This window comes from Hordeum vulgare, chromosome 7H, assembly GCF_904849725.1.
Source record: "Hordeum vulgare subsp. vulgare chromosome 7H, MorexV3_pseudomolecules_assembly, whole genome shotgun sequence".
Taxonomy (NCBI): Eukaryota; Viridiplantae; Streptophyta; class Magnoliopsida; order Poales; family Poaceae; genus Hordeum; species Hordeum vulgare.
The window spans coordinates 312981588-312997187 of record NC_058524.1 but is presented as its reverse complement, the minus strand read 5'-3'; the positions used below and the strand labels follow the sequence as shown (position 1 = coordinate 312997187).

Below are 15600 nucleotides of genomic sequence, written 5' to 3'. Positions count from 1 at the left end.
AGCTGGGGACAAGGGGTTTAGGGTAGTTTTGCCCCCATCCTGGGATGTCCACTGAATTGAGTGTAATCTGTTGTAACCGTCTCCTCTGAGATTGACTTTCTACCTTTTCAATACAAAGAAACGCACTCTCTGCGTTTTCTCGAAAAAAAAAATACACATCTATGAATCCAATACACGTAGGAGAAGGAACGGCTACACATGTGGTCGGACAGAAAATAAGGAAAGAAAAAAATTAAGTGTTGCCCCGTACGTGCTACAAGAGAAAGAACTTTAGTGGGAAAGAATCCAGGCCAGATACGTATTTTCTCACCATCTCTCTTTGAATTGGATAAACTAACGGACATAAAATTAGATTTCTTTTTTTCCCTTTGACTCAACATGCACCATGCTAGGTCGCACCAAATGAGCCTGTATAAAGCTGATCAATTGTGAAAATATTGCATCACAATATGTTAGTACATCAATATTAAGTACACATCCTTTCGTAAATAGAGAACATCTTACATATGCCAATTTTTTTTGCAGGATTTATATAGAATAAACAATTTTCAAATATGAATTAAATTAATATTTTCTATATATGCTCAAAGTTAAAATATAGAAAATTGAACTAACAACTCACTGTTATGCCATCCTACTAATATAAACACGCATGTGCGTGTTTAATCTCTCGCAAGCAAGTAAGCCAGTAATATTATAAGTAATCATGATGACCACTTTGTACATACAAGCTTGCAAAGACCGAACGGCCATATACATGACGGCTACAAGGGATAGCATCCAAAGTAGCAATAGCTGAGGTGGGGCAAGCAAATGTAACTATTAAACAATAATAAAAAATTAATGGCCTAATAATGCCTAAACCCATATAGGCTCAATATCTAAGTCGACGAGGCAATGACTATGCGGGACATATTATAATGGAGGAAAGAAATTGTTATTTGTACGAAATTATTATTTTAAATCCACATTATTTACCGGAATAGAACTTTTATTTTCCGGGTAAGCAACCCATGACTTTCGTATAGCGCAATCAAAATTACAAACTGAAATGATTAAAAAACATTGTATGTGCTCCATACGATATCATAAATAACAAAGTTCAAAAAAAATATTTGCAAAATATTCTTATATGGTGAATAAGAACATAACTCTATTTTGTATGCCACAAAAATTTGAACTCAGTACCTCTGAAATCATATAGCTAGCATAAAAACACTGATATTTAAGTTTGTAGTGAATTTTTTTACATGGATACAATAAAGTGGTTTTTTATATTGACTTGAAACAAGAAATATAAGGAAAGTATGGCATTGGTTTCTATACCATGTCCATGTAGATTCCATAATCTTAGCACAATTTAGGAATATATGCATAGGAGAATTATCAATTTTACATAGAGAAAGGTGATGTATTGGAATTTATAATTTGTCTCTTTGCTATTTTTCGAAGGAATATATAGTGAGGGCGCTTATATTTATAAGAACTAGGAACATAAATTTGACTCCACGAGAAAGTGATTCAATCAAGGTAATAACATTGAGAATTCACTCCATACCCGAGTATGATGAAGTGAGATTCTTTTAGCAATACGTATGTCATGAGACTTATAGTCATGTTAAAGATGCACAAAAATATAACTATGGTCACAAACACAATATGCAATATAATGGTATTAGATATAATACAATAAAAGGATAAGTGTCAATTATAATAATACATACTGAATCTAGCCGCGCAAAAGCGCGGGTAACCTTTGCTAGTTATTATTATTGTTGTTGTTGTTATTGTTGTTATTATTATTATTATTCACGTAGTATACTTTGGAAATATAGGGAAAGACGACAAAGCAAAACTAATAACATACATACCTATTTATATGTCTGTGAAACCCAATCCAACTCGTAGCCAGATTTAGATAGATTGAAACTCCAAAGTAGTCTCTTTCCGATTGGCACCTAGTGTTGACACCAGATTTTGACACGGAAGAAAACCTTATTAAGATGGATTCAAATGAAGAAGTGATCTACATGAAAAGTTTCGTGGTGTTGACATGAACATCTTAGAAGTTTGGGCCATCACTGTCCGACCTCATCTTGAAGGCCGAAACTGTGTTCAAAGTGCTGAGATTTCATATTTAGAGTATTGTTCGGCCGATTAAGCCCACAAGTAAGCCTCGTATGGAAAAATGTTCATCACAGATTGTCGTCTCGTCGAAACAATCGATTTTGATATAAAAATCATCTCAATCCGAGTTCGTATGCAAAGGTTAGAGCCATCGGAGTGTGACCCTATCATGAAGCCAAAAGTGGCGCGCCCAATCAGACACATGTTGATAGGTAACCCCATCGATTGCTTGCTGGGCCAAAAGCTAAAGACGGGCTCAAACGACTATCTGGATGACCTTATATGCAAAAGTGTTCTACATGAAAGTTGTGTATATTATCGAAGCGGTCAACTTTGCTTTTGGTGTCATCATCATTTGAAGATAATATACGGCCGGTAAAATCTCTACAAAACTCGGACAGCGTAGTCAACTACAGGAACGAATCTGATTGGAAGTTAAAGATGACCTCGTGGAGTATTCAAGATGGCCTTATTTGGAAAAGTGATCAACAGAAGAATTGTTCGTACCGTCGAGCCGGTCGATTTTGATATATAAATCGTCTCAATCGGAGATCGTATGCAGATTATGTGGCCCGCGCAAGGAGCAAGACAGGAGTTTGGGCCAGATTCGGGTTGAATCCGAGTTAGACTAGAATTAGGATTCTAGGACGTGATTTGGTGTAATTTTCTTGGAAGGAAAGCCTAGATGAATCATTTTCTTGTACGGGAAGTCCAGCCGCCTCTTATATATATTGGAGGTGATGGCCGATTGAAACAACACACAATTGAACCAATCTATCTACTACTTTTTCGTGTTCATCTATTTTTTATCCCTCTCCCTTGTATCTTCTTCCTCGTTCTTCGTTTGTTCTTCTCTTGGAGGGCAGCGATCCACGAGGCCCTAGGGGCGATTAGGTCGACCTAGGGTAGTCCATAGCCGCCGCCCTCCTTGACGGGGTCCCTCCCGGGCGTGTGGGGTTTCGGGTGTACAAAAACGCCCGCTGGATTGCCTGCGTACCGCACTGTCGGACGGGTCTCCTTCGACGTGAGCTGCAGTGCATCATCCCGGCGTCAAGGGTACATGGTGACGTGTTCGTGTGCGAACACCTAGCAGATAAAACCCCAAGACCAGGTGTCACGTGCTTGGGAATCATCGTACTTGGACATTGAGCATAAGGGGTAGTCGTGAGATACCCGTGGCCGGGGATGGCAGTTCCGGCGACCCGTGGCTGTAGCAAGGGTGAGAGAGGCGCACAGTGCAGGAGAAAGAGGTGAGAAAATAGATCAACTTTGCTGCTTGACTTATTGCCTCACGTGGGGGTGGCTATAAATAGCCAATTACAATTGAAGAAACAGATTGGGACTCTAATTTAGATCAACTCTAATTTAGATCAAGAGACTAGAACTCTAACTGAACTTGGATCCAGTCGGCAGGGTAACCTTCTTCAGGACTAAACCTTTCCGACTTAGTAACCTGACTCCTATTCTAACTCTAGATGGACTCAGCAAGCACTAGACTTGGACATGAACTAGGGCAGTCTTGCACAACACGACCCTTGAAGTTCGGCCCTACATGACATCTTCGCCTCCATTATGAAACAACTCATCCTTGAGCTGGAAGCTCGGATAACGATCTCGGAAAGCAGGAACATCCTCCCAAGAGGCATCAGGCGCTTACTGGCTTTCCTATTGAATCAACACTCGCTAAAGACCACGAGATATGCGAGCACACATCGCTATGCCCGGAGTGGGATGGACTCGCCCCTGGAACATCAAAGGCATAACCGGAGGACCCTCAGGCGGTAACCCATGATACTTCTTCAACAGGCCAACATGAAAAACACGATGAATGCGAGCGCGAGCTGGAAGTTCTAGACGGTAAGCCACTTAGTCAATACAACAACAACAAAGCCTTTAGTCCCAAACAAGTTGGGGTAGGCTAGAGACTCATGGTTCTGGCACATGGATAGCAAAGCTTCCATGCACCCCTGTCCATGGCTAGTTCTTTGGTGATACTCCAATCCTCTTTACAGACTCCTTCCATGTCAAGTTCGGTATACCCCCAACCTCTTTTGACATTATCGTCACGCTTTAGCCATCCGTTATGGATTGGAGCTTTTGGAGGCCTACGTTGAATATGCCCAAACCATCTCAGACGATGTTGGACAAGCTTCTCTTCAATCGGCGCTACCCCAACTCTATCTCGTATATCATCAGTCCTGACTCTGTCCTTCCTTGTGTGGCCACACATCTATCTCAACATGCGCATCTTCGCCACACCTAACTCCTGCACATGTCGCCTTCTAGTCGGTCAACACTTAGCACCATACAACATTGCGAGTCGAATTGCCGTCCTATAGAACTTGCCTTTTAGCTATTGTGGTACTCTCTTGTCAGAGAATGCTAGAAGCTTGGCGTCACTTCATCCATCCAGCTTTAATTTGATGGTTCACATGTTCATCGATATCCCCATCCTTCTGTAGCATTGACCCCAAATATCGAAGGTGTCCTTCTGAGGCGCCACCTGCCCATCAAGGCTAATCTCCTCCTCGTGCCTAGTAGTACTGAAACCGCACCTCATGTATTCGGTTTTGGTTCTACTAAGTCTAAAACCTTTCGACTAGCACCACATCGTCCGCAAAGAGCATACACCATGGGATATCTCCTTGTATATCCCTTGTGACCTCATCCATCACCAAGGCAAAAAGATAAGGGCTCAAAGCTAACACCTAGTGCAGTCCTATTTTAATCGGGAAGTCATCAGTGTCACCATCACTTGTTCGAACACTTGTCACAACATTATTGTACATGTGCTTGATAGGGTAATATACTTTGCTGGGACTTTGTGTTTCTCCACGGCCCACCACATGACATATCGCGGTATCTTATCATAGGCCTTCTCCAAGTCAATAAACACCATATGCAGGTCCTTCTTTTGCTCCCTGTATCTCTTCATAAGTTGTCGTACCAAGAAAATGGCTTCCACGGTCGACCTCCCAAGCATGAAACCAAATTGATTTTTGGTCATGCTTTTCATTCTTCTTAAGCGGTGCTCAATGACTCCCATAGCTTCATTGTGTTAAGCTTCATGCACTAGCCAACGCAGCCAAAAGTCCGAACTGATGGAAAGGGCTAGGCAATCCACATATACACTTGAACAACCCCTCTCACGTGTGACGCGGAAAGTCAACACGTGGATAGACTCAGAGGTATGGCTCAAGAGGCCTATACACAAAGGGGGCATCAACAGTTTTTGGATAAATTGCGAAAGCCAGGACTTGAACTCAAGACCTTAGCTCTGATACCATGTTAAGCTTCATGCACTAGCCAACGCAACCGAAAGTCCGAACTAATGGAAAGGGCTAGTGCAATCCACATATACCGTAACACCCCTCACGTGTGACGGGGAAGACAAGTCAACACGTGCAATCGGAAGAGAGCGACGACGCGCGAAACTCATGTATGACTCGAGAGGCCTGTACGTGGACACAAAGGGGGCTATCAACAATTTTTGGACAAATTGTGAAAGCCATGACTTGAACTCAAGATCTTAGCTCCGATACCATGTCAAGCTTCATGCAGTAGCCAACACAACCAAAAGTCCGAACTGATGGAAAGGGCTAGTGCAATCACACCCTTTGAGTCCACGTAGAGGCCTCTTGAGTCATACGTGAGTTTCGCGCACTGTCGCTCTCTTTCGGTTGCACGTGTTGACTTGTCTTCCCATCACACGTGAGAGGGGGTGTTACAGTATATGCGGATTGCACTAGCCCTTTCCATTAGTTTGGACTTTTGGTTGCGTTGGCTAGTGGATGAAGCTTAACACATAGTATGGCTCATCAGCTTAATTCCACGGTAATGAGTACGACTCTAAACATCCCCCTTGTTCTTGAAGATTGGTACTAATATACTTCGTCTCCGTTCTTTTGGCATTTTGTTTGCCCGAAAAATGAGGTTGAAAAGCTTGGTTAGCCATACTATCACTATGTCCCCGAGGCCTCTCCACACCTCAATGTGGATACAATCAGGGCCAAAATAAATAATGTGAATCATCGCCATATCAATTTGCATTTCTTGACAAATATAATCTGTTTGGCTATTCTAAGTGGTTCTTTTTTTTTCTGGGTAAAGAGGAACCCTTTACCTTCGACTCTTGGATTCCCCGCACAAAACGTCTGCTAGTACTGTCAAAGGAGTGGTCCATTTCAATGGTAGAGCTCTCAGTCTCCCCGTTGAACAGCTTGTCAAAGTACTCCGGCCACCTATGCTTAATCTCCTCGTTCTTCATATTTTGTCAACGTCCCTCATGTTCCTCTCTCGGATCTTGGCCATCTTATTGGATGTTCCTTCCACTTTCCTTTGTGTCTAACCGTTGGTAGAGGTCGCGCCTAACCCCTTGCTTCACTCACAGCTCACTTTGCAGCCTTCTTTGCCATCTAGTACTTCTTTATGTTGTCTGCACTCCTATCCAGGTATAGTCGTCTGAAATAATCGTTCTTCTCCTTAATTGCCTTCTGGACATCATTGTTCCACCATCAGGTATCTTTAGCTTCGCTTCCACTTCCCTTGGACACTCTAAACTCCTCTGAGGCCACCTTACGAATGCAAGTCGCCATCTTCATCCACGTGTTGTCTGCATTACCTCCTTCCTCCCAATTGCCCTCCTTAATGACTCTTTCCTTGAACGCCTGAGCTACCTCCCCCTTCAGCTTCCACCACTTTGCACTAGAGTCAATCTTGAATGCCTAAGCCTCTGAGTCAATCTTGGCAACAATCTTGAACGACCCATAGTACTTAGGCGCCAACTTGCCTTTTGCACTAGAGCCTTAGAATGTTGCTGGCCGGTGATGAAGGCGTAGCCAAGCCCACTGACCAACGTCAAAGGACAGATGATGATGTTTGTTGTCGTAGTAGTGTTTGTAGTGCTATGTCACCTGAAGAAGCCGCTCGTGGAAGTCACCGAGGAACTGGCCACGATCAACAATCTGTCGCTCCACCGTTTGATTGTGAATCTCCCTTGAAGTTTAGGCGTGAAAGAAGGATCATGACCATACCCCACCCGGAAGGAAGTATCCTTGAGCGCCGAGAGATAGGAGGTGTTGTAGCAGCACACGGCCCAAGGAAGCCAGTGGAGCCACTGGCGAGGACGATCGTCCGTGAGGCATCGCAAGTACACGCCGATCACCTGATTTATTTTGGGGGGGGGGGGGTGCAGCAGCAACGAATAAGGCCTTCCAAAATGTCGAGGTGAAAACGCTTCCCGGTCGGAGACTATGGAAGCTGGAACCCATGTAGGCGCACAATGTTGGACAAGAACGACTTGGCCACTGACTCTGCCGTATAAGGTTGCACCAAGGGAATGAAGTGTGCATACTTAGAAAATTGGTCGATGATCGTGAGTACTATACACATGCCACCCACCTTAGGCAACCCTTCAGTAAAGTCCATGGCAATATTCATGGCACCATCAGTGGTTAAAGCAAGCCTGTTGGGTGAAGCTGCTCTGTTTTGTTGTGCTGGCACACGGTGCAGGAGCGGATGTAGTTTTGGAGCGCCACCCTAGCCTCGGCCCTCGGGAAGGTGAAAATCCCGGTGAAGGTGCACCCTAGCCTCGGGAAGGTGAAAATCCTGGCGATGGTGATGCAACAACTTCTGAACACCCTCATGGCCCCCATCATGGACAGAAACCAATAGGTCGGCCACTAGCGGGGATGTCGGTGGCACATATGCCTGGTGCTTAAATGTGACGATGCCATCGACAAGGGCCCAGGGTGCTCGCTGGACTCTAGCTGCCCCCAAAATGCCCACCAAGGCTGGGTCGGTGTACGTAGCATGCCGGAGGTCTTGCAAGAGGTCGAAAGCTGGCCTTGTGATAACACACATGTGGGCACCTGACACGCCGCGTCGAGAGAGGGCGTTGGCCATGACATTCTGGTGTCCCGACTTGTACTCCACAGTAAAGTCGAAACCCAACAACTTGCCGACTCAATGATGTTGGGGGATGGTCGCAAGCCGCTGGTTGAGGATGAACTTGAGGTTGTAGTGGTCGGTCTTGACAACAAAAGCGCGCCCCCAGAGGTATGGCCGCCAATGTTGTACTGCCTGGACCAACCCGATAAGCTTCCGCTCGTAAGCTGCCAAGGAGGCGTGTCGAGGAGCGACTGCCTGACTGAAGTAAGCGATTGGCCGCTACCTTGGTGGAGCATTGCACCGAACCCTGAGCCTGACGCGTCGCAGTCCAATATGAACAATATGGTGAAGTCAGAAAGCTGCAAGACTGGTGCAGTGGTGAGGGCGGTCTTCAGGGCATCAAAGGTGCGGCCTATGTCCTCGGACCATAGAAAAACCTCCTTCAGAAGTGCCGTGAGCGGTGCCGCGATGACACCGCAATCCTGGATGAACTTCCGATAGTAGCCTAATAGTCCCAGGAAGCTGCGCACCGCACAAACTGTCCGTGGAACAGGCTAGTCAATTACTACGAGTATCTTGTCGCTGTCCATGGCGATGCAATGGGCGGAGATAACGTGGCCGCGGTATGCCACTGACTGCTCACCAAAGGAACACTTGGAGCACTTGAAGGAAAAGCTTATGTGCTACGAGCTTGACGTGATGAAGTTTGTCCGACTAGTAGGCGTTGCAGATCAAAATGTCATCAAATAATACAAGCACAAATCAACGTAAGAAGGACCGAAGCACATCGTTCATCAACGCCTATTATGTCATCGGAGCATTGGTTAGACCGAATGCCATAACCACAAACTCAAAAGGCCTTCGTGAGTGTGGAATGCCCGTCTTGTGATATCTTCCGGAGCCATGCTACGGATGGTAGCCGGAGCGAAGGTCTAGTCTTGTGAAGAAGCGAGCGCCCTTTAGCTCGTCCAAAAGCTCATCAACGACGGGAATGGGGTACTTGTCCTTGATGGTGACACTATTTAGTCCCCGAAAGTCATGCAAAATCGCCAAGTGCTATCGTGTTTCTTCACCTGGAGCATTGGCGAGTAGAAATCCGATGAGCTACGGCGGACGAGGCCACGTTCGAGCATCTCGACACACTACTTTTCAAGCTCGTCCATCTGGATGGTCGGGTATCGGTATGGCCGGATGGCCACCAGTTGAGACCATGGCAAAAATCGTATGTGGTGGTTGTGTGCGCGCGGTGGAGGAAGCCCCTTGGGCTTAGTGAAAGTGTTTGCAAAGGAGGCTCAGGAGGCCATCCAGGGGTCTCCTTTGGCATGTATCTGAGAAGAGTGCTCTGCCAGACACGACAAGATCCTCGTTGATGAAGTTATGGGTGCTACTAGAGTCAATCGAAGGACGAGTTTGCGGCCGCCGATGCACATAACGACCTGCATGGTGTCGCTCATAGGAACGCCAGTGACGGCTAAGAGGGAGATCTGAATGTCCTCGCAATCCTCAATGGACTCGTTGTCATTATTGACAGTTTGGATGTAGAAGAGGCGTTTGCAATGATGCCCGCACATGAATTTCTCATCACAATTGAAGCATAGCCCCTTAGCATGCCGATCGTCCATCTCGGCGCCGGTGAGCTTCTTGAAGGCAAGTGCCGGAGCTGATCCGGTGACGTCAGATGGCGCCCGGCCCGGTCCTAACGATGACCACGGCTGGCGGACCGGACGAGCCTGAGCGGTCAACGCAGCTGTAGGGACGTTGTGGAGGTGCTCAAAGGAGACAGCTAGATCCATGGCTGGTTCCAAAGAGGCCGGCCATCTCAACCTACGTCTCACGGGCTCGCCTAGGTTGTTGGTGAAGATGTCCCGCTCCTCCGCGTTAGGTGCTCGTGGAAGCGCTTGGTGTAGTCTGCGACAATGTTGTATCGGTGAGCTTGTTGGTGAAGATGCCCCGCTCCTCCACGTCAGGTGCTCGAGGAAGCGCTTGTTGTAGTCTGCGACAATGCTGTAGCTGTGAACCGATATCAATTCACCGAAGGGATTTGTGCGTGTCGGTGGTCCGAAGTGGTTCGAGATGAGTTGCTGAAACTCTCCCCATGATGGTCGACCCATCTTCTCTTCCAAGTGGCCGTAGCACAGCACGGCGATGCCAGTTAAGTGGTAGGAAGCCAACCATGTCCTGTCTGACTCTTGTATGAGCTGACCAAGGAAGAATAGATTGCATCTGGTCAACCATAGACGTTGATCACTCTCCCCATCGAACGTGGGAAAAACGATCTTTTAGAGGCACAGAGCCCGCTCAGATCAGATTCGTCCGTACGGGCTGCCATTGGCAACCCCTTGTTTCTGTCCGTTACTAGTGATGACAAGATGCCGAAGCCACCGAGGCGCGGCATCGAGCCGCCCTGCTCGAGGCAAAGGATAGTGAGGTGCTGGGTGCGTTGTTCCCGCGAAGTCTTGGTAATTTGGTCCTGGACAGATTATAGCATGGTGGAGAGTTGCTGTAGCACTGTGTCCAGGTTGGTGCGGTTGGTGCGCCGCTCGTTGTCGGTGGTTTGGAAGTCATCGGTGAGGCTGTGGAGGGTGGTAACCACACCGGGACTACCATCCCCAGCCGGAGGCTGATTCATGGTGGCCGCCGGGATCATGGATGAATCTGATACCAAGATGTCACGTGCTTGGGAATCAGCATGCTGGGACCTTGAGTGTAAGGGGTAGTCGTGAGATACCGGTGGCCGGGGATGGTAGTCCCGGTGGCCTGTGGGTGTAGCAAGGGTGAGAGAGGAACACAGCAGGAGCAAGAGCTGAGAAAAGATAAACTTTTCTGTTCGCCTTATTACCTCATGCGGGGGTGGCTATAAATAGCCAATTACAATTGAAGAAACAGACTGGGACTCTAATTTAGATTAACAGACTTGGACTCTAATTGAACTTGGATCCAATCGGCAGGGTAACCTTCTTTGGGACTAAACCTTTCCGACTTAGAAACCTGACTCCTACTCTAACTCTAGATGGACTCAGCAAGCACCGAGTTGGACATGAACTAGGGCAGTCTTGGCACAGCACGGCCCTTGCGCCTGTAAGTTCGGCCTCACATGACACCAGGTTTGTTTGTTTGAGTAGTAAAATCTGAACTGAGACCTAGCAGATACAACCCCAAAACGAGGTTTGAGGATCAGACCATAAGCGTTGAATTCAGTTATTTTGTTTGTGTGGGTATATATCTTATAAATTCTTGTTAGCGTTGAATTCAGTTATGGTGCTTCATGCAGCTCTTTTGGCGTACAAGACAGTTCCAGGAACCAAGAAACTGAAGAAGTTAGTACACCTTACGTTGCAGTTCCTTGCCATGTTCATGAGTCTAGTTGGCCTCTGGGCTGTCTGGAAGTTCCACGATGAAAAAGAAATTGACCACTTGTACACACTTCACTCCTGGTTGGGCCTTTCTTGCATCATCATCTTCAGCTTGCAGGTAGAGAAGAGATGGTATCTCATGTGCAGTCATGCTGTTTTCGTTATTAAATTGTATAGAGATATAAAGAGGTCTTTTATAATTTATTCTCCTCCTCGTCATTGAATCTCCACAGTGGGCTGCTGGATTTTTGACCTTCTGGTACCCTGGAGGATCTAGAAGCGACAGATCATCCCTACTCCCCTGGCATGTGTTCTTGGGTGTATTTCTCTATGTTCTTGCCATCGCCACAAGCGTGACAGGACTTCTGGAGAAATCAATCTTCATGCAGAGTGCGAAAATGATCGGGCGCTTCTCCACAGAAGCGATGTTGATGAACACACTGGGGATGATGCTGATACTACTAGGAGCTCTTGTTATTCTTGCTATTTTTAACCCTGGAGCTGGCAAGATGGACACATACCGAGGTTCTTCAGAGTGAGGGAATAGAAGGGAAAGGGCAGTATGTGGTTCTTGGGCTGCAGCTAGTCATAAAGTACATCTTTCTTGCTTCAACTTAGGAAATTTTATATGTATGTGTCATTGCCCTCTGGGCTGTTGTCTTTTTTTTTATGTGCCAATTGAACGATTAGCTGTTGTCAGGAACTTTTCCCCTATCCATTCTACTCCCTCCGTTTTTAAATATAAGTTTTTTTAGAGATTTCACCAGGAGACTACGTACAACTCAAAATGAGTGACTATATACATACGCATGTAGTTCCCTAGTACTTCTTCGGTTCCTAAATATAAGATATTTTAGAGATTTCACTATAAACTACATACGGATGTATATAGACACATTTTAGAGTATAGGTTCACTCATTTTGCTCCGTATGTAGTTTATAGTGAAATGTCTAAAAGGTCTTATATTTAGGAAGGAACGGAGGGAGTAAAATCTTTAAAAAAAATTATATAGTGGCAAACAATCAGTCAAGCTGGCAGAAATTACAAATGAGGATTTTTTTGGAGGTGCCACTGCCAGGATAACAAGTTCCCCCCCCCCCCCCCCCCCCCTTTGAACTGGGAACACTGGGGTTCAACTGCTTAATCTGGCACAGGGAGAACAGTGGCCACCAGGTCACTTACATCACATGGTACTTCGTACAGCCATAGCCGGCTTATGGCAGGGTCACGACTCCCCACAGCAGCGAGTTCGTGAGCCACTTTATCAACCACGGGGTACATACGAATAAGTAACCGTACTAAACTTTATGAGGTGTTTGGTCTGTGAGTTTGTAACGTAACCTGTTTACAGCGGTATCCGATGACGCTAAATCCTGTTTGGTTTGTATGGGTTGTAATCAGATAACATGGTATCAGTTACCGGTTCAGTGCAATTTCGATACCGCTCAAAATCTCCTGTAACAGAAAGCGGAGCGACTCTCACGTGTCTTCAACCCCATGGAGTCTAGAGGCGGCTCTTGCAGGTTGACGAGGCAGCGCCGCAGCGATTGAGACTGGAGGGCGCTTCAGGCTGCAGGTGGGACTCGTAGCGGGCGTCCCATCACATTCCACTTAATCCCAACACTTTGGTGGACGATAGCCAACAATCAAATAAAACTTATGTGGGATTAAATGGGTTCCCACCTTCAAAATAGTTATCGCTGAACATGTCCTCCTTTCTGTCTGTCCGTTGAGCCGCTTGAGGTGGCGGTGCATCTGTCGCCTCGTTGTTGTCGATAGATACCCAATAAAGAAGAGCAGGGGAAGCAGATCGTAACCGGGATGGATCGGGCCAAGAGGGTGGTGCCTGTTCGAAGATGAAAACGGAAGTGATAATGAAAATCCTTAATCTTTATTGATGAGACTGCTAATATATATACAATGCCAAGGAACGCTTCTCAATAGACGTCCACACCAAAAGATGCGAGCAACTGTCGCGACTGTTGTCAAAAGACAACCGCCGGCAGTTCGTATAAAGCAGGGATTAACCCATAATTAATTCTAACACTCCCCCTAATCACGGCTTGTATTTCGTGAGCGTCATCATCTTGATAGAAACTCCTCCAAAAACCCTCGTTAAAAAGCTTTATGAGAACCTATATAGTAAACTCATGAAGGGAAAAATAGTATAATATGATGCATTGAACAGGAATAATTCGGGAAGATACTCCCCCTGATTTTTGCAAATTTCGAAGTCGTCACATACCAATTCCATGAACATATTTCTAGAATGTAAAAGTTGGTAGAGACTTCGTGAGAAAATCGGTCACATGATTTGATTTGCAAGATATGCAATATAGCGATGTTGCTTATTACATAACCTATTTGCATCTGGGCAACACAAGAAACATTATCGTTGAGATAATGGTTAGTGGATTAGCCATGAGGTATATTTTGAAGACTCTTCATGAGAGGGCTACCACACCTAGTAGGAATACTAAGCTTGTCTATGATCTCACATAGTGGGGATCTGATCAATGTATCCAATGGTATTGACATTCAGATTTCTCTGAAACTTGAAAAACGAGGACAAGATGTTTGATTCTCATGGAGATATCGATAGATATTCTTGAGTCTCAACCAATTGCATTGGTTGGATTCAATGGCATTATGGAACGTTGAGTCCCAATATCTCATTTCCATCGCCTCTTGGTCTAAATAGATCTTTCTCTACATCTAGAGAATGAACTACCATGAGAATAAGGATGGATAAGATTTGTCCACAATGAATTTCTCCAATATATTTTGGAAATAGACAACATAGTATACCACAATGTATGAATGAAGGTGCTCAAGTTGTACTAATGAGCGATATTCTGGTTTACCAAAATCCTTCATTTTAAACTCCGTCATTTAGATGATTACATGCGTCATCATTGCAGTCACACAAACATGGATAATCATCATTGTAGGAGTAATCCTTGTGTATAAGGAACTCACTACGTCGGTTGTACCATATGTACCGACAACAATAAGTCGTATGGTGACTAACTGATTTTTACACAATGTATGTTGCATTTTGCATTTCGATTCAGAAGTGAGATTCCATCGGGAAACCATCATATATGTCCGAATCTAGTGATCCACATGGATATGCGATCACTACATCTATCCACTACATAGGTAGATGATTTTGCACTGCCAATGATATAATTTATCGGAAAGAGTTTCCACCTGTGGAGAATAGTTGGGTATCTGCGTGAACCCTTGTGCTACAATAATTGCTCTATGTTTCACCACCTTGTTGTTCTCAATTCTGTTTCGAGAAGAAAACTGGTGTAGGTATTTCTGAATACCTTTCCATTATTGGGCAAGATTATTTCTACCTAGATTATACCCTTTGCTTGAGTTCAGTCCGAGTGTTGTTCACACTTTGCCATGGCCATGGTCTTTGGACCTGAATCATGTGAAAGGTTTTGCAATCTAGTTGAGAAATGTATGTCGACAATTGTAGACTTCTGGTTATATGATTCTCCGGAATCTATATATCAATATATAGTTGATGGAAATATCGTTACCCATGGTGACTACTCGCGAGTTCCCAATGCGATTGAGTCAGGTATTCCGATGTCCCGGTCATTGTGTGCACTATGACCTGGGTTTGTGGAGGTTTCCCATCCACTGGGTATATACTACCCATTAGGTGTCTCTCAACGTGAAGTTGACTTGCATTTACTGATTCACAGGCCTTGATATCCTTGCTTGCGAGAAGCTGAATCCTGACATACCATCATCGTACTTCTCCCCCTTTTGCTTTGAACGGGGAGTTGAGTGGTTTTAATTGGTACCTCCACTCTTTCCAATGTATTTTTGTAGGATTGTAGGATTGCGCTAGGATTGCGTGACACCTTTATAGTCAGTAAATGAGTCTGGCAGGTTATTTGCAATGTGTTGCAAACCTTATGAATGCATGGTTCACATCTTTGAGTACGTGGATTTGAGGCAGAAATGTGTTGAACATTCCACTAATTTCCTGGCATTCTTCATGGTACTTGAATTCTCCCCCTAATGCCTGGAAATATTCTCCATTAAATCAACATACTGGCCTTGAATAACTCCCCTTGTGAGGGGCTTGATGTATTGACGGAAATAAAGTTATTCCTCACATAGATCCCAACTATATATTGAGGGGCCAATGATGTATGTCAGGTGGTGATATCGGTATGCAAACGAATTATCGTAGATGGGAAA

The 15600-nt window shown here is 45.2% G+C and overlaps 1 protein-coding gene across 1 annotated transcript in view; it reads left to right on the top strand.

Annotated features, from left to right (window-relative positions):
• The window catches only part of LOC123413567 (transmembrane ascorbate ferrireductase 2), a 55237-nt gene extending 43105 nt beyond the window's left edge, over positions 1–12132 (top strand). Inside the window, exons 3-4 of the mRNA XM_045106500.1 lie at positions 11288–11487; positions 11603–12132. Coding sequence (XP_044962435.1) covers positions 11288–11487; positions 11603–11908 — 506 coding nt within the window. The 3' untranslated portion in view covers positions 11909–12132. The remainder of the gene's footprint in view (positions 1–11287; positions 11488–11602) is intronic.
• The last annotated feature ends 3468 nt before the right edge of the window (positions 12133–15600 follow it).